The 20516-nt window shown below is 34.9% G+C and overlaps 1 protein-coding gene across 1 annotated transcript in view; it reads left to right on the top strand.

The window, feature by feature from the left end:
• The window catches only part of lrp1bb (low density lipoprotein receptor-related protein 1Bb), a 930516-nt gene that overhangs the window by 387930 nt on the left and 522070 nt on the right, over nucleotides 1–20516 (top strand). Inside the window, exon 7 of the mRNA XM_030124596.1 lies at nucleotides 6868–7030. Coding sequence (XP_029980456.1) covers nucleotides 6868–7030 — 163 coding nt within the window. The remainder of the gene's footprint in view (nucleotides 1–6867; nucleotides 7031–20516) is intronic.

Here is a 20516-nt window from a genome sequence, read left to right as displayed (position 1 = left end):
TAAAATTTTACTTATTTTCTTAAGGTTGCACTGGAAAAATCTAAATCTTACCAAGTGTATTTTTCTCATTTCTAGTCCAAATATCTCATCACACTTAAAATAAGAGATAATCACCTGAAGAGTAACTTTTCAGTGAGATATTAGAACAGATTTTTAGACAACAGATCTGGAAAACCTTATTTCAACAAAGCTGACAAAGATCATTTTCACTTGTTCCATTGGCAGATTTTTTTTTTTTGCTTGAATTAAGTAAAAAACTGAGACTGTTACCCCCACAACCCAGCCCCGGAAGAAGCGGAAGATAATGGATGGATGGATGAAGTAAAAAAAAAAATCTTGAATTATCTTAAATATTCTTTAGGTGATTATGTCTTATTTTAAGTGTGATGAGATATTTGGACTAGAAATGAGAAAAATACAGTCGGTAAGATTTAGATTTTTTTCCAGTGTTATTTTTATTCATATTTCTTTCAAGGATAATGTAGACAAACATTTTCTTCATGTAATTTAACTTTTTTCACTCTAAAACATAGAGAAATGTTTGGAGTTTTCATTATTTATAGGTTATCATATTATTTTAATGGTCCGGCCTGTTTGAGCTGAATGTGGCCCCTGAACTAGAATGAGTTTGACACTCCTGGTCTTCTGGATTCTCTCTCACACTGAACTTATTTCTCTTTTTGCCTTTTTTATGCCTTGTGCTTTTACCTGCACGCTCTCTTCATCTCTTTATCATCTCTGTGCGGTTAATGCCAGGTTATCCTCAGCGGTTTTAGCCACTGACCTTTGCTCTACAGCTGTCCTTCAAAACCTGCCAGCTGCACCGGCCCGACTACAGGAAAAAACGACCTTTCTTTTCATTCACTAAGCGAATCTGGTCCAGATTTTCACAAGGAGCAAAAATGTTTGACATTGATATGAATCTCACTTGTTATCTGTCTATTTTATTGGTGCTGCAGTTTAAACAGTCTTTTTTTATTGGCACATTAGCATAGACACACTGAGATGACCTGAAAACATAACAAAACTTCACCTCTGTTTTATTTAACCCATAAAGACCCAGTGCTTCTTTTGTGGCAGCTGCCAAATGATTTCTTCTCTTGATTTAACATTTCTTAAGAGATTCATCACTGTTTATTATATCGTGACCTTCTTGGAATAATGGTCTGAGGCATAATTTTCAAGTTTTTCAAAAAAAAACAAAACACATTTGAAATAAATAACGTGCAATATTATTCATCAAATTCAATCAATTAACTGTATCATTAATACACAATAGTTTGTCAGTGTCATGTCAGTGCCATGACTCAAAGCTAAGGAGTTTGGACATTAAGTTTTGAATAACATTTCATTTAGAAGTCATGTTTTTGTAGAAAAGGCATCAATGTTGTCAAAAGCAGTTGTCAAAAGCGACTAACCATGTCCATATAAAACCAATGGGCCACGGCTAAGCTAATGCAGCTAACCACGTCCATATAACCCATTTGGGCCACGGCTAAGCTAATGCAGCTAACCACATCCATATAAACCAATGGGCCACAGCTAAGCTAATGCAGCTAACCACGTCCATATAACCCATTTGGGCCACGGCTAAGCTAATGCAGCTAACCACGTCCATATAAACCAATGGGCCACGGCTAAGCTAATGCAGCTAACAACGTCCATATAAACCATTGGGCTGTGGCTAAGCTTACGTGGCTAATCACGTCCCTGTAAACCAATGGGCCACAGCTAAGCTAATGCAGCTAACCACGTCCTTATAAACCAACAGGCCACGACTAAGCTAATGTAGCTAACCACGTCCATATAAACCAATAGGCCACGGCAAGGCTAATGCAGCTAACCACGTCCATATAAACCAATGGGCTGTGGCTAAGCTTATGTAGCTAACCATGTCCATATAAACCAATGGGGCACAGCAAGCCTAACGCAGCAAACCATGCCCATATAAACCAATGGGGCACAGCAAGGCTAATGCAGCTAACCACATTCATATGAACCAATGGGCCGCAGTTCGGCTAACGCAGCTAACCACATCCATATAAACCAATGGGCCGTGGCTAGGCTAACGCAGCTAACCACATCCGTATAAACCAATGGGCTGAGGCTAGGCTAACGTGGCTAACCACATCCATATAAATCAATGGGCCGTGGCTAGGCTAATGCAGCTAACCACATTCATATAAACCAATGGGCTGCAGCTCGGCTAATGCTAACAACAAACTTTTGTGTCACCAACTCTGGTGAAAACATGGTTCACACAGGTGTTCTTTGACACGGCTCAGGTCGTGGTAGACGGCTCCTAAAAATTACTAAAGTATACATTTGTGATGTTACAAGAGATGCCAAGGCACTGAAGCATGTGTGGAGTCATGGAGGGGGCATTTTAAAAAAAATAAATAAATAAAAAATCTCCACCACGTTTGAGGCTATTCACCAAAGTTCTCTCTTAACCTCATAATGTGTGCGGTGCCATTTCACACACAACAAAACACTTTAATATTATCATTCACATTCTGACACACATTTACATGCTGACATTTTTTGAATCAGGTTCATTTTGTGTAAGTTTGTCATCAAATGCGTCAGTGTTCTAACACGTGAAAGAACGCCATCGGCCGTGACTTTTTTTTTTTTAGCAAAAATATCAGTAAGTGAACATAAACCAACTGTCTCCAACCACTGTCATTTATGAAGGATGATGGTGTTTCCACGGTAACTCTGAACGTCCAAATGGGTTATATCTGATGACCATGAAAAGATGAATAACTGTATTTTGCACCAATTTTTTTTTACATGTATTGATAAGATTAATAGATCAACAGGTATTAACCATTTTAGATCAGTGGATTCTTTGGGTTGCCAGCAGCTGTTTGGGTCTTTGAGGGTTAAAATACATAATACTTATTACAAGTTGTAATAAGATATGGCTGCATTTTCCCCCCATTGGCATGCGTGCGGTACATTAGCAGATTGAAAATTATAATTAACACTTCTGTGAATGATGTGCATAGTGTGTTGTGTTTCTGTATTTCTATGAAAGATGTGTCCACAAAGAAGTGGGTCCATACGAGGTGCCAAAAGCTGCCAGTCCATTAGATATGTGCCAAGTCCAGCTGCCAGTATGACAAATCCTTCCCATTTGGGTGCTAAAACATGGACTGTACAGTAAATGGACATTATTCATTAACAGATCCTTCTAAAGAAAAACAGAAAAGGCTCAAATATATACTCTAAAATATCTAAAAACCCCTGGGCCTGCTTTGGATATTTTATTAATTTTTGCACTGCAGGTAAGGTTGAACAGGCAATTTTTGTTCATAGGCATAGAATCTGTAATTATGTTTGGTTTCTTAATGTTAAAATCAATTTTTTAATCACTGTAGAGAAACGAAGTCCCTGCATTTTACCATCCTAATTCATTTAGCAGCTAGCGCTAGCATTAGTGTTTAGCTTTGGCGATTAGCATTTAGCTTTAATGAATAACATCAGCTATTAGTGTTAGCGTTTAATGTTAGGGATTAGTGTTTACCTTTAGCAAATAACATCTGCTATTAGCGATTAGCGTTTACCTGTAATGAAACATCAGCTATTAGCGGTTAGCATTACTGATTAGCATTTACCTTTAATGAATAACATCTGCTATTAGCGTTAGCATTTGGCATTTGCGAGTAGCGTTTACCTTTAATGAAACATCAGCCATTAGCATTTAGCATTAGCGATTAGTGTTTACCTTTAATGAAACATCAGCTATTAGCGTTTAGCATTAGTGATTAGCGTTTACCTTTAATGAATAACATCTGCTATTAGCGTTTAGCATTAGCGATTAGCGTTTACCTTTCATAAAACATCAGCTATTAACATTTAGCATTACTGATTAGTGTTAACCTGTAATGAATAACATCCGCTATTTGTGTTAGCCTTTAGCATTAGCATTTAGCTTTAGCGATAAGCATTAGCAATTAGCACATCAGTATTTCTTCTGTGTAAACAATGTAAGAAGGAAACAGTGGACAAAAAAATGTAAGTCATTCAATGTCTAAGAATTTAGCACAAATGAAATTTCAGCTCTAGTTCAACTGTACTACATTTTATTGTTTTATTATTTTCATGTAATTTTGCTACACAGCCATTCAATAGACTTTAATTCACCCATAAAGACCCAAACATCTTCCTTTAATCTAAACCATCCACCGATCCTAACTGTTAAATTCCTGTTGATCCACTAATCCTGTCGATCCATGTAAATAATTGGTGTAAAATACAGTTCTTCATCTTTTCATGGTCATCAGATATGACCCATTTGGACGTTCAGAGGCTCCGTAGTTACCATGGAAACACCGTCATCTTCTACAACAGTGATTCACCAGTAAAACCCATTAAGTTGGATCAATGACAGTGGATGGACACACTGGGTTTATGTTCAGTTTATGATAGATTTTACTGAAAAAGTCACTTTTTCATCAGTTTTCTCAGTTTCTAATATAATAGCTAACCCTCAGCTTTAATCTGAGCTTTTATCAACATCTAGCTACATGATCAGTGAAGTAAATTAGGAAAATACCTAATCTGTACTGAAAAAACAAAAAATACAGAAGATAATTTTACAATAAATGGTGCTAAGTCACTTAAGGAAGGTTAATTACAGAGAAAAATTAATTTGGAAAGTGCCAGAAAAGTAACACTGGGTCCTTATGTGATATAAATTTATGTGATATATTTCTGCGTGCACAAAGGTAATAATGGAGGACCGACCCTGCCATATTTAAAAATATATACAGAAATATAAAAATGGCTTAATAAATTCATTTCCGTACCATTTATTTATCTATTTTGTCCTTATTTATATTTTTCCTTCTTTAATTTTTATCCCTGCATTTATTTCTGTATTGCTTTCTATTTACATTTTCTTCAGTATTCCTCCTTTTGCATTTTCTTTATTTATTTCTGCGTTGCTTTCTATTTACATTTTCTTTATCTCTTTTCCAATTTATTTATATATTTTATTTTCATCTGACATCTTATTAATTTATTGATATTTTTTTATTCATAGATATATTTAACTCTTCAGTATTCCCCCTTTTGCATTTTCTTCCTCTATTTAATTCTTTTTAGGTAATAAATGTGGTAATTATATTAAATGTATGGAAATTTTCTTACAAGCATTGAACATGGTGAATATTCCTTTTTTCCTTCAAGACCTCCAGTTGTTTGTGCAAACAGTATGGTAGATAACAAAATAATGACTTTAGTTTTAGTTTAGTGCATTTGCATAGTGTAGTTGGCACATTCTGCAGGAGTGGTTAGAAGGCAAAATGGATTATGTAAATACCTCTGCTTAAGTATCTGCTTAAAAATCACAGAAACTAATCCAAATACAGGAATCGATATAACAGAAAAACAGAAAAACAACAACAATGCAGCTTACATAGAAGGCTTCTTGCACTTAAATAATGAGTCATTTTCAGATGTATTTTTTGGATAATGCAGATGTTGAGTGAAGTTCCACGTCTCAATATTTCAGTTATTATTGTTTAACAAAGACAGTGAAAGTCCTTCGTTCTTTTTTTAATCTGGTGGAAAGTATTCGCCCCATTAGACGTTTTGTCCCTTTATTATGAAAAATGCTTTCTGCTTGACTCATGTCAGTAGATTTCCAGTGGTGGTGAAAACAACTCCCATAATCCCATGGTTCTTCATTTCTAATTCATCCAACTATGCTGACTGAGAGAAATTGCAAATGTGCATGAAAATGTTACATAATGACAAATATAGAACTGTGAAAAAGTCCAAGTCCAACATTATGTTTATTGATTTTAGTAAAGTTCTAATGTTCACACATGCATTTCTCATTATGTATTTAGATCCAATCTGGATATATGGGTGTTTCTCTGAAACTGGTCCTAAAAACAGGACAGAGGGGCTAAAAATCCAAACCAGATGTAGACCAATGTTATGAAGCAGGTTTGGAAGCACTTTGGGTCTGTTTAAAAAATAAATATTTACTGAGATAAAAGAGAAACTGTTTTTCACAACACATTTTTATATTATTTTAGATTATATTTAATACAAAAATCCACATGTAACACAGTCAAAAGGACACGAAAATTGTGCATGACTATTTTTTCAAATTCTTTATTCTCTCACAGGTGCATTTTGGGAATTGAACTAATTATTTAAGGCAGAGTGTTTGACAAAAATGACCGCTGTTGCAAAATCATTCGCAATTTTTATGCGTTTAACTGGGTAGGTTCTGCATGTAACACCAGTGGACACAATGGGTTCTACAGCAAACCTGGAATGAGACTGACACATGTTTTCACATCTAATGGAGATTTAATGTCCATATTTGGATCCTATTTTTGGACCCAATATTTGATTAAAAATTCATTAATTATGGGATGGCTCAGAATAGGAGTATAATTTTTTTTTTTTTTCATTTATCTGAGGTCATCATTAGGTCCATCCTGGGGGAAATATGTCTACATTTACCTTTTATTATTGGGTCTAAAAAGCTGGAAAAGTCGCAGATACCAAAATGAACCCAGTTTCATAGAAGCACCCATATGTGACGTATGTACAGCAGGAAAAACAAAAGCCTCTATAAACCAAAGAGGTGGAATTTAGTCTGACCTCCATTTGCACCGAGCTTCGATGACTTTAACCTCTACAGCACATTTACTTCATTTTGTGTGTGTGTTTTTAAGGCTGTGCACATATTTCCTGTAGTTTCTTGATGCATCTGAAGAAACGAGTGCGATACATAAATACGTATCCTTATTTCAACCTTGAAAAAACAACAGAAGGTGGCTGAAAATTTTTGCACAGTACTGTCATTTTTCACAAAATTCTGTTTTCCTTTTGCAGATGTGGAACAAATGGCGATAGACTGGCTGACCGGAAACTTCTACTTTGTTGACCGGGTCACGGATAAGATATTTGTCTGCGACCGGAGCGGGAATACTTGTGTTACCATCCTCCAGCTCGACTTGGTGAATCCTAAAGGAATAGCTGTGGATCCTCTCATGGGGTGAGTGTTCTGCAACCTACATAATACACTAATACAGCATCTTTGAAAGCTCCACAAGGCTCATTTATCATCATGCATCTTTTGTTAAAGAAAAGCAAAATCATGAAAGTAAAAAGAGAGTTCACTATGCATAACAATTGACTTGTCTGAAAGAATGTGACTGAGTTACAATGAAGGGATTTAAATGATTCCCTGTCCTTCGTCTCAGCCCTTTTCTCTTTGAGCTGTGTAATTTGGCGGATAGCTGCTGATGCTTCAGACAGCTTCCACTGTCTAGACGTTCATTTGTATTCTGATTTCTCTCCACATCCCTCAGTAGAAATTCCCCTGCAGGACTTTCCATTAAAAGATTTTTGTCTCAGTAGAGATCACAAAAAAAAACCTCAACAACTGCGGAGCTAAAATAAAAAATGGAGAATCGACACGTTTACAGTCAGGTGGATCAGATACGTTGCATAAGTTATTCCCAAGATTTATTCTTATGAAACAAAGGCTGAGTCATGAGGAAAAAGTTGAATTATGGACAGTTTTCTGTATGTTTGAGGCTTTCATTAACAGATAAATAGCCTTTTTTGTCACTAAAACACTGATTTCTTTAAAGTTGTGAGATTTTTAACAACTCCAGCTTGTGTGAATCCATGTAGAAAGTGAAGAGATTAGAAAACAGTGGTGTCACACCTCAGTTTGTGCGTCCATACTGTTGTTGTGTGTAGCAGATATGCAACTGAGCCATAAAACACAGGTCATATGGGTGTATAAACCAGTGTATGACCTTATGACCTGTAGTAGATTGTGCTCTGGAAAAAATCTAAATCTTACCAAGTGTATTTTTGTCATTTCTAGTCCAAATATCTCATTACACTTAAAGGTGGGGTGCGAGATATTTTCCTGGAGATTTTTTTACTATATTCTTGAAAATCCCCTTCACACCCTGATTACAACCAGTTAATTAAATGCTCTAACTCAAAAATTAAAAAATGTCATCACCTGTGGAACTGACAGGACTGAAAAACACCATCCAATCATTTTAAGCGCCCAACAGAAATGATTGAACGGCGATATGTCTATCAAACTCAACTGCCATTTGTCCCTCCCCCCTCTGTTCGTACTTCTCTTTGTGCATGAATCATGCGTTCTCAGAGGTTTGGAGCAACTGGTACAGGAAACAAAAACAGAACCAGAGCTGGGATATATTAGCTATATTAGTTATATTAGCTGTATTAGCTGTTTTAGTTATATTAACTGTATTAGTTATATTAGTTATATTAGCTATATTGGTTATATTAGCTACATTAGCTATATTAGTTATATTAGCTATATTAGCTATTTTTATTATGTTAGCTATATTAGTTACATTAGCTATATTAGTTATATTAGCTATATTAGCTATATTAGTTATATTAGCTATGTTAATTATATTAGCTATATTAGTTACATTAGCTATATTAGTTATATTAGCTATTTTAGCTATATTTGTTATATTAGCTATATTAGCTAATTTAGTTATATTAGCTATATTAGTTTTATTAGCTATATTAGTTATATTAGCTATTTTAATTATATTAGCTATATTAGTTACATTAGCTATATTACTTATATTAGCTATTTTAGCTATATTTGTTATATTAGCTATGTTAATTTTATTAACTATATTAGTTACATTTGCTATATTAGTTATATTAGCTATTTTAGCTATATTTGTTATATTAGCTATAGTAGCTAATTTAGTTATATTAGCTATATTAGTTATATTAGCTATGTTAATTTTATTAACTATATTAGTTACATTTGCTATATTAGTTATATTAGCTATTTTAACTATATTAGTTCTATTAGCTATTTTAATTATATTAGCTATATTAGTTACATTACCTATATTTGTTATATTAGCTATATTAGTTATATTAGCTATATTAGCTATATTGGTTATATTAGGATGTAAAGTTCACTGTTAAACTGTTTAGTCACTCACATAAATCAGTAGTAAATGTAGCGTTAGTCACATAAGTCTGAACTGGGGCTGTTCTGTAAGAGTGGGGGGGTTGAAGGACACTGAATGAGGTGTGCATGGATCGGGACCGGAGCCGGCGAATTGTTGCTGTGCAGCGCTTGTGAACCTTTGGGAACAAACATTGTGTGTCGGTCCTCTGGAGGTGTGGCTTTGTGGGGGGGTTAGGGTTAGGGTTAGGGTTGGGGGGGGGGGGGGGGGGGGGGGGGCAGTGTGAAAAAAGTGGTTTGGACTTCTGAATGGAGTATTTTTCAAAATGTAGCTGCTCAAACCGTTTTTCTAAGATCTCATACCCCACCTTTAAAATAAGACAGAACCACCTACAGAGTAACTTTTCAGTGAGATATAAGAACTGATTTTTAGACAATAGATCTGAAAAATCTGATTTCAAGAAATATAAGATTATTTTCACATGTTCCATTGGCACATCTTTTTGCTTAATTCAAGCAAAAATATCTTTCATTAATTGTTTTTGAGGGGCATTTTTTCCAGTGTGTCTGCATTAGTGTGGACTGGGCATCAGTGGGTTTCTCATAGCCAATGACATCACGGTGGCATGGTGGTTGCTGGTTCAATTCCCAGTTGAATGTTCTCTCTGTGCCATGTTGGTTTCCCCTGCTGTCAAAAACATGTATGCTAGGTTAATTCTCCTGGCATAGATCATAGTTTGTCCCCAAGCAGTAAAAGTGAACTTTAACCTGGGAGAAAAGCCAAACTTCTCATCTGTGATCTCTTTTATCGATCTATAGATTTTTCTTTCCAGAACGCCGTAGGACCTTAGGACATTGCCAAAGAGCATGGAGTAGCGTGCCCTCTTTAATCTGAGATTTGCACTGATCTGCTGTGCTTGTACGACACAGCCTTGTCGGAGGTTTAGTAGCAGCTTGTAGTTGTTATTTTTCCCCACATTCTAGTGTGTACAGGATATTATGTAAAGTGAGAATTGTGTGGGTGGAATTTTTTAAAGGTAGGGTCTAGGAGTAAGAGGGATTTTCTACATATTCCTTTTATTATCATCCCTGCTCTGGCCTCAGGCTCAGTCTTTGAATTAGAGGCAAGTTTTGTACACCTTTCCTGAGTTTAGAATTTCGGTGCGAACATGTGTCTCATCATTATTTGAGCTTGTAGCAAAGTAATGACTCCCAAACACCAGCGACAATGGCTGCTGTGGACAAGTTGGGTTATATTGTGTTCTGACCAAACTCCCGTATGACTACAGGTCTGAACATTTACAGGGTCTAAAATAATATTCACCCCAGTGGAGGTTTTTACCTTTTATTGCTTTTATAAATGGAATCATAGGCAGTACATTGTGGTTTTTGTGCGTATTTAAAAGGCTCATATTTGTCTAAACCCACTTTTATTCGTCTAACTAATAAAACAATTCATCTCAATACTTCAGTATCTGAATTAAAATAATATTTCATCAATTTAGAGAGAATTTTTGTATTTGCACAATTAAAAAATATTAAAGGTGCAGTTGGTTCTACTATAAATCATTATTACATTACTGATTGTTGTGATTTAGCCTGAGAACCAGAAACTTCTGCCTGAGAGCAGGCATTCGTTCTGATTTCTCCTCACATCCATTTAACTCAACTATAGACAGTATTTGTACTAGTGCTGTCAAAAGATTAAAATATTTAATCAGATTAATCACAGGGTTGCTGTGGATTAATTTTGATTAATCCCACTTAAATATCATTCATTTTTAATCTATATTATTCGCGTCTCATTTAGCATGAGCAAACAGACTCAAGAAAGAAGGAAATATATATGCAATTAATGGGTTTGTTGCAAGCTAGGCGACGCGTTAGCCGAAGTGCTAGCAGAATCCCGACTAACGTATTTAAATGGCTCATATTTTTCTAAACCCACTTTTCTTAGTCTGTGCTTCATTTCTTTGTGTATTTGGACCCTAATAGTTCAGACAGTTTGAATTTGAACCCTCCAGCTGCTGCAAAACTATCTTTATATTCATTTGGGCAAAAATCCAGTGGATTTCTACAACACGTTTTAATTCCTGCTTAATTTGTTACGATTTTTAACTAGTTATGTCTTCACATTTGCACATATAAGGTCAAGACATCCTATGAACATTTCTCAGAAAAACTGAAAATATGTCCAAACTTGGAGCCCATTACCTAAAATGTTCAGTTGTTGGTTGAACGGAACACAGCAGCACAACCAACAACCTGGAGGGGGCGGGGCCTGAAGTGGCTCATGTACATTTAAAGGGCCAGAGCTCCAAACCACCCTTCTGGTGTCATTACTCAGAAATAGGGTTGAAGATGGACCTGTGGAGTTGAATGAATGAAGAATTCAGACCCAAGCAGAGCATTTACAGTTTATGGAGGCCACAGGGAAATGATGAAAAAGGAAGAATTCTATTTAAAAAGCAAAATATCACTGCTTTAATGAAAAAAATATGTAGAGTAAAGTAAGTGATTGCTACCGTATACTTTTGTTAGAACCTCTTTAAAGGCATCACATCAGGTTTTGGTGCCTATGTGGTACTGAAATTCCAAGTATCACACCAGAACACACTTAAGACCAAAACCACTAATGAATCAACCCTATGTTTCCACAGACTGTATCACTCACTGAATAAAGTATGTAATGGAAACTGCAATGGAATGACTCTTTTCCGCAACTACAGTCATGTGAATTAAAAAAAAAAAAACGGATGTTGACAGATGTTACAACAAGTGAAGAAGAAGAGTTTTGAAAGAAACATGGCGTGGTATGTGTCGACACACCAGAAACCCGCATAATTTTAGAATTTAGTACGGGATAGAGGGGTAATATATAATAATAATGAATATATCTGTGAATCAACACGATTTTTACGTTCATTGCCATGTTTATGGAATGACTTCTCGTGTCATCTCGCGATAATAATAACTGAACAAATCATCCCATTTGTGATTTAATGGAAAAACTGACATTACGCACTTCGGTTTTTCGACGTTTAGTAAATATTGGTAAAGTTTTGTTCATATGTTCAATGGATAAGCGACTACTTTGTCACTTTCTTTGATTCTGACAGTAGTTTCCTAGCGGTTCTCGTGGTCAGATAAATCCCTCATCTCATTGGTGTAAATAAATTCAGTGCATATCTCTACGGTCTAATACACCGGCATCTTTGGCAGAACCTCTCAGCTCTATACTCTAATTTTAGGTTATTTTTTTAATGTCTGAAAGTATAAATACTACCTATAGCCCATTTATGGTGCTTTTATTGTTAATAATCTGTATTTGACGTAGGTTTGGATTCTAATTCCAAATAGTCCTCTCTTATGTTTTTAGCTTACCAGCCGACAGGCCGCAAGCTATTGTCGTCATGCCGGCATCTGGCGTCCGTTACAAAAATTTTAATCGTCTTCTTCTCCGAAACTACAATTCCAATTGACTTCAAACTTGGTATACAGCTTCTTTATGATGATGTCAACAAAAGTTAATGAAATTATTTGGATCTGGATCTGATTCTGGATTTGGTGCAACTTTGAAAAATGTCCCCATTATCAGAGATAGGAAGTGGATGGATGCAATAACTCAGTAAATATAAATGATCTCCAGTGTAAATGTCTCCAGTCCAGCCCTGATGGGGAGATGACCCAAACATAATGTCCACATGCTGATCAGGATCTTCTTCTGGATCTGGAACTGACGCAAAATTTAACGTGGGCTCTTATGGGGAAAAATTTTCAATCATCATCTTCTCCGAAACTCCATTTCACATTGACTTCAAACTTGGTATACAGCTTCTGTATGATGATGTCAACAAAAGGTATTGAAATTTTTTCGATCTGGATCTGATTCTGGATTTGGTGCGACTTTGAAAAATTTTCCCATTATACGAGATAGGAAGTGGATTGATCCAATAAATCAGTATCAGTGATATCAAGTTGGAATTTGAATTTTGTACAGATCTGATTGGAATATGAGCAAAACATGGACTATTTCTGTAATAGAATAAATACACAGAACAGGGTGAGAATAAATGGATCTGGATACATTTCCCAAAGCTTTGAATTTGGTCGGTAAACTATAGGGCCATTGGTCTGATTTCGTAGATACAGGCTCAGTTTTGGTTTTTGGGTTCTGGTGCCTCTGTGTTTTCATTAGAAGTAAGGGCTACTTTTCTGTGGGTTTTTGGTGTAATCACATTGCTCTCATACACACAAGTGCTTGTTCAGTTCTGTGTGTACAGAGGGATGATAGTATGGATATAGTAGAGTCTTGGAGCCCACCAGGGAACTGGGAATGGAGGCTGCTGGCTAGATTGACTATACAAGATCCAGAAGTTTTTCAAGGCTTCCTGCCTCTAATTGGTGAAACAGGGGTACAGCTGTTACTAAAGAAACAAGGCTGAGAGAGGTCTGTCAGCCTGGAGCAACCGAGTGAAAATAAAAGAAATCAGGGCGGTGTTAGACAGCAGCACAGCAGGAGGCGCAGTGTTTAGAGAATATGCTCTGGTGTGGCACTCCATTTTCACTTGGGTTTGATTCTCATTGCTTCCCATAGGATCAGACGTAGCATTTAAACTCAGCCATAGATAGTAACTTAACCTTTTCACCTTTTACTTATTAGTACCTTCATAGTATTATAATGGTGTTTATGAGCAGTGATCATTGTATTACTGTGTTTTTAACAGTCTTCACAATTTGAATTATAGTCTTTATTCTCAATGTTAATGTTTTCTTTTGTTGGAAGCTCCAGGGATGAGTCTGGGTTCAGCTCGGTCTCAAAGGACGAAATTTTTTCAGATCACAAATAAAATGGATACTCAGCGCTAGGAGTGTGTATTGGCAAGAATCTGGCGATATGATACAAATCACGATACTGTTAAAAAGGCAATTTTTTATTGGTTTTGTTTCTTTTTTAAAAGATTATTTCCTTGAAGAACTGAATTACACCTGAAATATGTACAAATACTGAACACATTTTTATTTGATTACAGCAGGATCTAATGTTATTTCACAAAATTTTTCCTCTGTTCAAACTTAAATTCTGTTTTACAGACATTACAGTTTCAGATCCTGTTCAAATGTTCGTATTCTATAAGTTCAGAACTAACATCCGAACATTATTTTTGTGCAGTCCCAACAAAGGAACTAACATTATTTAATAAAAGAGTAAATAAATAAATAAAATATAAACAAAAAAGAAAAGCAAAAAAACTAAAATGAACCTCCACAATATCTGCATCTGAATAAATACCTAAAAATCGATACAGTACTTTTTAATACCGATACAGTATTGCAAAATGAAATATCGCAATATATTGCTTACACCCCTACTCAGCGCTGAGGACTCAAAGAACAATGAGCCCCGAACATCAGATGAATTGTACATTTAGTTCCCTATGGGCGGGCTCACCCGTACAAATGGGTTGGTCTTTAACTTAGCGTTATCGAACTGGATCAAGCAGAGGTGGGGCCTTAACTCTAAGTAAACTTATGCCAACAATAAGTTTACTTCTTATCATCTATGTTTGACAATACTATGTATGTAAATGTGTATGTGTTTAGACATGTATCTAAAGGAAGAACAGAAGCTAATTAACTCCTATGCATACAGATGTTTCCTATCTTAACAAGCTTAACATATTAACCAACTGTTTAAACTAGAACAGGGTAAAACAAAAATCTGGTCACAAAGAACTCATCACTAACATTATTGAAATAAAACAAATTAAACAAATGAATCCTATGTTAAAACATTAACTGTTAACTAATAAAAAAAATCATTCTAATACTTCAATATCTGAATTAAAATAATATTTCATCAATTTAGAGAGGATTTTTGTATTTGCACAATTAAAACATGATATTAAAGGTGCATTTGTTTCTACTATAAATCATTATGACGTTGTTGATTGTTGTGATTTAGCCTGAGAACCAGAAACTTCTGCCTGAGAGCAAACGTTTGTTCTGATTTCTCCTCACATCCATTTAACTCAACCATAAAGTATTTGAACTAATGATGTCGAACGATTAAAACATTTAATCAGATTAATCACAGGGTTGCATTCATGTTTAATCTATATTAATCGCGTCTCATTTTGCATGAGCAAACAGACTCAAGAAAGAAGGGACTATATATGCACTTAACGGGTTTGTCGCAAGCTGGGCGACATGTTAGCTGAAGTGGTAGCAGAATTGCTGACTAACGTATGCTTCGTGTTAATGTGGTATTTTAAAGGGTTTGTATTTATCTAAACCCACTTTTATTTGTCTGTGCTTCATTTCTTTGTGTATTTGGACCCTAATAGTTCAGACAGTTTGAATTTGAACACTCCAGCTGCTGCAAAACTAGCTTTAGATTCATTTGGGCAAAAATCCAGTGGATTTCTACAACCTGTTTGAATTCCTTCTTAATTTGTTTCACGTTTTATAACTCGTTCCTTCTCCACATTTGCTCATATCAGGTCCAGACTTCAGACGATCATTTCTCCAGTATTTCTCCATAATTGTTTGTCCGCAGCAGCAGTTGTAGTCCAGACTGAAAATCTGTCCAAACTTGGAGCCCATTACCTCAAATGTTCAGTTATCGGTTGAACGGGACAGAGCAGCACAGCTGAGAACCTGGAGGGGGCGGGGCCTGAAGTGGCTCATGAGCATTTAAAGGGCCAGCGCTCCAAACCACCTTTCTGGTGTCATTACTCAGAAATAGGGTTGAAGATGGACCTGTGGAGTTGAATGAATGAAGAATTCAGAGCCAAGCAGAGCATTTACAGTTTATGGAGACCACAGGGAAATGAGGGAAAAGGAAGAATTCCATTAAAAATGCAAAATATCACTGCTTTAAGTTGGAAGTGCTTCAGTGAATAGAAAACTCCTTCCTGCAGAGTGTGTCTAATACTTTCTGTGGGTCGACTGTTCCGTCTTGTTTTTTTTTTTTTGTTTTGTTTTGTTTTGTTTCTGTTCTTCCATCTTTATGGGTTAGTTCTGCTGCCTGTCACTACCGGATCAACTGACCATTTGTTCATGTGCATTAACGCTAACTCTACTGGGACAAACTGACCCAAATGTGTTGGAAGAGACGTTCACAGTCACTCTGCTGATGTAGATGGGTTAATTGGGCTAAATTCTTTTATCAGATTAATCATGAATGAATGAATTTATTTTGGTTTGTACATCAATCATTGCACTTAGTACAATAATCATAATAAACATAAAAACCAAAAAAGGAGTAGGCTAGAAGCAAACGCTTATTTTCTTTTGCATATCCTTTTCACCTGATACACCGCTTATATCAACTTAAATGCATATAGCATCAAGCATTGAGCATACACACCATAAAAAAAAATCAACAACAACAAAAACATATCTACCATCTTAATTCAATATTCCTAAATAATTTTAAACTTAAGGCACTTAAATGATGATGGATTAATCAGCATTAATGTGTTAATTTTGATGGCCCTAATTTGAACCTTTTCACCTTTTGCTCTGTAGTTATTCATCCCCAGTTATATCATATAATAATGGTATTTATGTGCATTGTATAACTGTGTTTTTAACAGTAGTCACAATTTGACTTATCGTCTTTATTCTCAGTCTAGAGAAGATTTTTTTATTTGCACAATTAAAACATTATATTAAAAGTGCAATTGTTTCTACTATAAATCATTATAACGTTGTTGATTGTTGCGATTTAGCCTGAGAACCATAAACCAGATCTCTCCTCACATCCTTCAGTAGAAAATACCCCTGCAGGACTTTCCATTACAGGATTTTTGTCTGTAGAGATCACAAAAACTCAGCAACTGTGAAGTAAAAAAAGAAAGAAAACAGTGGAAATTGACATGTTTACAGCGTGTGGTTGACAGCTGTGTGCGTCAGATATGTTCAGCAACTTATTGGGAAGGCTTTTTTTTTAATGAAAGAAAGAGTGTTGTCTTGTAGAGTCTGGTAGAAAATATGAAAAATTACATGAAGACATGTTCGTAAATGAACAAGGAGAGGAATTTTCTTGATATTTCAGTCAGTCCAGCAGTAGCGATCTGTCCAATTCCATCCTGAGATGTAATATATTTATTTATACATTTCTACTTTCACTATTTCAACTCATTTTTCCAATAAATGTGTAAAAAGTTGAAACACTTTGTCAGTTACATTGAGTCTGGTCCATCTTTTGAAGGTCTTGTCTAGTTTGTCACACTTAAATCTCTATTTAAGACAAAAAAAAAAACAACAACAAAACTGACAGATTCTGTGTCTGTGCCGTTATGATTCACTGTTATTCTGATATTGTGCTGAATGTGAGAGAAAATCCAGAAACGCTCTGGTTTTAGCCTGTTGATGAAACGACTTCGAAATCAAAAATGAACTGAGATAACCCAGAATAATTCTCATTTAAGAATTAGTCTGACAGTTCCAGACTATTTTAGATGACTATCTGAGTATATTGCTTTATAATGAAAGTGGAGAATTCATATGAGCTGTAATTGACTGTGAACGAAAATCACTTGAATAAACAAAAAGTATTATTCTAGATGCATCTTTAGTATATTCTTTTATTTGGGTTTTATTTATTCTTCTGTACAGCACCATTTTCTTTTTGGAACAGTTTTATGTCTTTTAATATGTTCTGTATTTCATTTTTCTACATTGGTTTTAATTATTCTTCTGTACAACTCTTTGGTCCACTGCAGTTGTTTTAAAGTGCTTTACAAATAAAGTTGGATTGGATGTAGTACTCCACTTTTCCAAATGCCTACATCTACAATAAAAAGTACAAGTTTATTTATATGCCACGTTTCTTACCCAACATGATTCATCGTGCAGGAAAAACAAGCATCTAAGGCAGGAGTGTCAAACTCATGTTCTTTCAGGGGCCACATTCAGCCCAGTTTGATCTCCAGCGGCCGGAACCAGCAAAATAAAAGCATAATAACCTATAAATAATGACAACTCCAAAATTTTTTGTGCAAAAAATAAGATTAAATGATGAAACTATTTCTATCCAAAACAAAAAAAAGATGTGAATAACTGGAAAAAACTGAAATTTCTGAAGAAAAATAAGTGCAGTTATATCAATATTGTGCCTCAACTTATGATTTATACATATGCATTACAGATTGGATCTACCAAGGCACAAAACAGGCAGAATATTATTAAAACTGCACTTTTTTTCTTTAGATATTCCAGGTTGTTTATATTTGTTCAAGTTATTCACATTTTATTGTTAAAGGATATCAGAGTTTAGTGTTCTTTGCAATAAATCAAAGAGAAAAAATTGGTGTTGCCATTATTTAGAGGCATAACGTCATCCTATTTTTCTCACATTAAACCAAGAAGAAAATTTGGAGTCATTATTTCTAGGTTATTATGCTATTATTTTTGAGTTTGAAGCCCTTGACTGTTAATATCTTCAGGGTAATTTTTGCATTTTGCACTTTGTAAATTCATCTCGCGGGCCAGACTGGAATCTTTGGCGGGCCAGTTTTGGTCCCCGGGCCGTATGTTTGACACCTGTGATCTAAGGTAAAATAAAATAGTGGTTAAATTATAAAAAGTCAAAAAATGTTATACAATTGAGGGCAAGTATAGAGTACAAAAAAATCATTAAAAAAAAAAAAAGTAAAATATATATCCATGTGTGCATTCTAATAGACTCACAGTGCAATAAGAATAGAGTTTAAATTACAGAGTTCATTCATAAGCACATGAAAAGAGGATTTTTTTTTTTTTCCTTCCAATCTGGATTAAACATGTCAACATTTGGGGAGAATCTAAGCTCTACTGGCAGTTAAATGCAGCTTCAACATGTAGCCGGTTGTATGTGGAGGCTGCGGGTCAGATATTCTGGGAAAATCCATCCTCATTCTTTGTGTCTCAGCGGCTCTACTGCGTCTCTGCAGCAGAAACAGTCACAGTTGGATCATGGCTGGAAAAAGAGAAGTCAACAAAAGCACAACTCCCACCACAGTTCACACTCAGGTTCTTCTGAATGTTCCCGTTGAACCACTGCAGCTTGAAATTTGGGTCAGGGTAGAAGTATGTTAAAGTGTAATACTGCTGATGGCCACTAGAGGTTGGCTCCAAGACAGACCACACTGTAAAAAAAAATGTGTAATTTAACAGAATTTTCACTGTTTATTTTACAGATTTTTTTCTGTATTTTTAAGATACAGGAAAATATCAATGAAATGACAAAAACAGACTGTGATTTTACACGTCAAATGTAAAATAACATGAAAAAACTGTAACTGTGAATAACCATAAAATTTCCATTTTTTAGAAGAATTTTTTTCACAGAAAAATAGTTAAAATACATTTGCAAATCTATCATAATTTCACAAATATTTATTTTCTATTTATGAGATTAAACTGCTAATTTAAAGTTTAATACTGTAAAAAAAAAAAAAAAAAAAGAAATAATAAAACAAGATAAAATTACTGACAATTAATCGTTAAAGAAGTATTTGTTCTGCAAATTTAACCAGACTTGTTTGTTAATTAACAAATATCTTGTGTAATTACAGGAGGTTTCACAACAAAAATGCTGAATAAATGTATTTTTGTGATTGTATAACATGTATAAGCACTGATAAACTGTCCAAATACAGTTTTTATCAGTGGATTGGACAACTGAGTCTCATTGAAAATTATTTATATATATATTTGTAGGTAATTGGATTGTTTTAATACCTGAAAATATTCTTTATTAAACATTAAAAAGTAAAAAAAAAAAAAAAAAAAAACACAAAAAAGCAAAATTAAAAGCAAAAGTAAAGTTAGGGCAAAAAACTGTAATTATGGAAAATTTCCATATTTTTATGAGGTGGTTATTTTCGGTTATTTTACATGATTTTTTCGGCACCCCTGCTGCCCGAATATTACTGTTTTTTTATGTTTGTTTGTTTTTTTTTCACAGTGTAGACCTCCACTGAATATTCTTTTAGAAAAACAAAGCCAAATCTGATCTAATTTACTTTATTTTCACCTTATATAGATAATTGTGTTTAATAGACTACACTAACAAGACCATCAAATGATTGTATTTGGAGGCATTTACCACTCTACGACGTGATTAATAGTCGTGTGCAATATTGCATATTTTGGTATCGATCCAATACCAAGTAAATACAGGGCCAGTATCACCGATATCAATATCAATACATTTCAATAATTAAGGTGGATGCACAGTCGAATCGCTAAATCTCAATTAATTTTTTTGACCTTTAAAGGCAGCTCGGAGTGTTACAGTTTATATTTTGGATAAATATAGTCATGGAAAAAATTATTAGACCATCAAAAGTCATGAAAAACAATGGTTATGCGATCCAGTCCTAACTCCTGTGTGTATCATGTGACTAAAACAGACCGAAAAGAAAACATGGAATGAATAAAAGCACTGTTTTTGTCAGTACAATGCCATAGATACCGATGGAAGAACTGAAGTGATTTTGGTTTTTATCAAGAAAACATGTTAAATGGATAGATATCAGCTCTGAAATTAAACTAC

This window comes from Sphaeramia orbicularis, chromosome 21 (genome assembly GCF_902148855.1).
Source record: "Sphaeramia orbicularis chromosome 21, fSphaOr1.1, whole genome shotgun sequence".
NCBI classification, from domain to species: Eukaryota; Metazoa; Chordata; class Actinopteri; order Kurtiformes; family Apogonidae; genus Sphaeramia; species Sphaeramia orbicularis.
The sequence above is the reverse complement of the archived record's forward strand: the minus strand, read 5'-3'. Positions and strand labels throughout refer to the sequence as shown.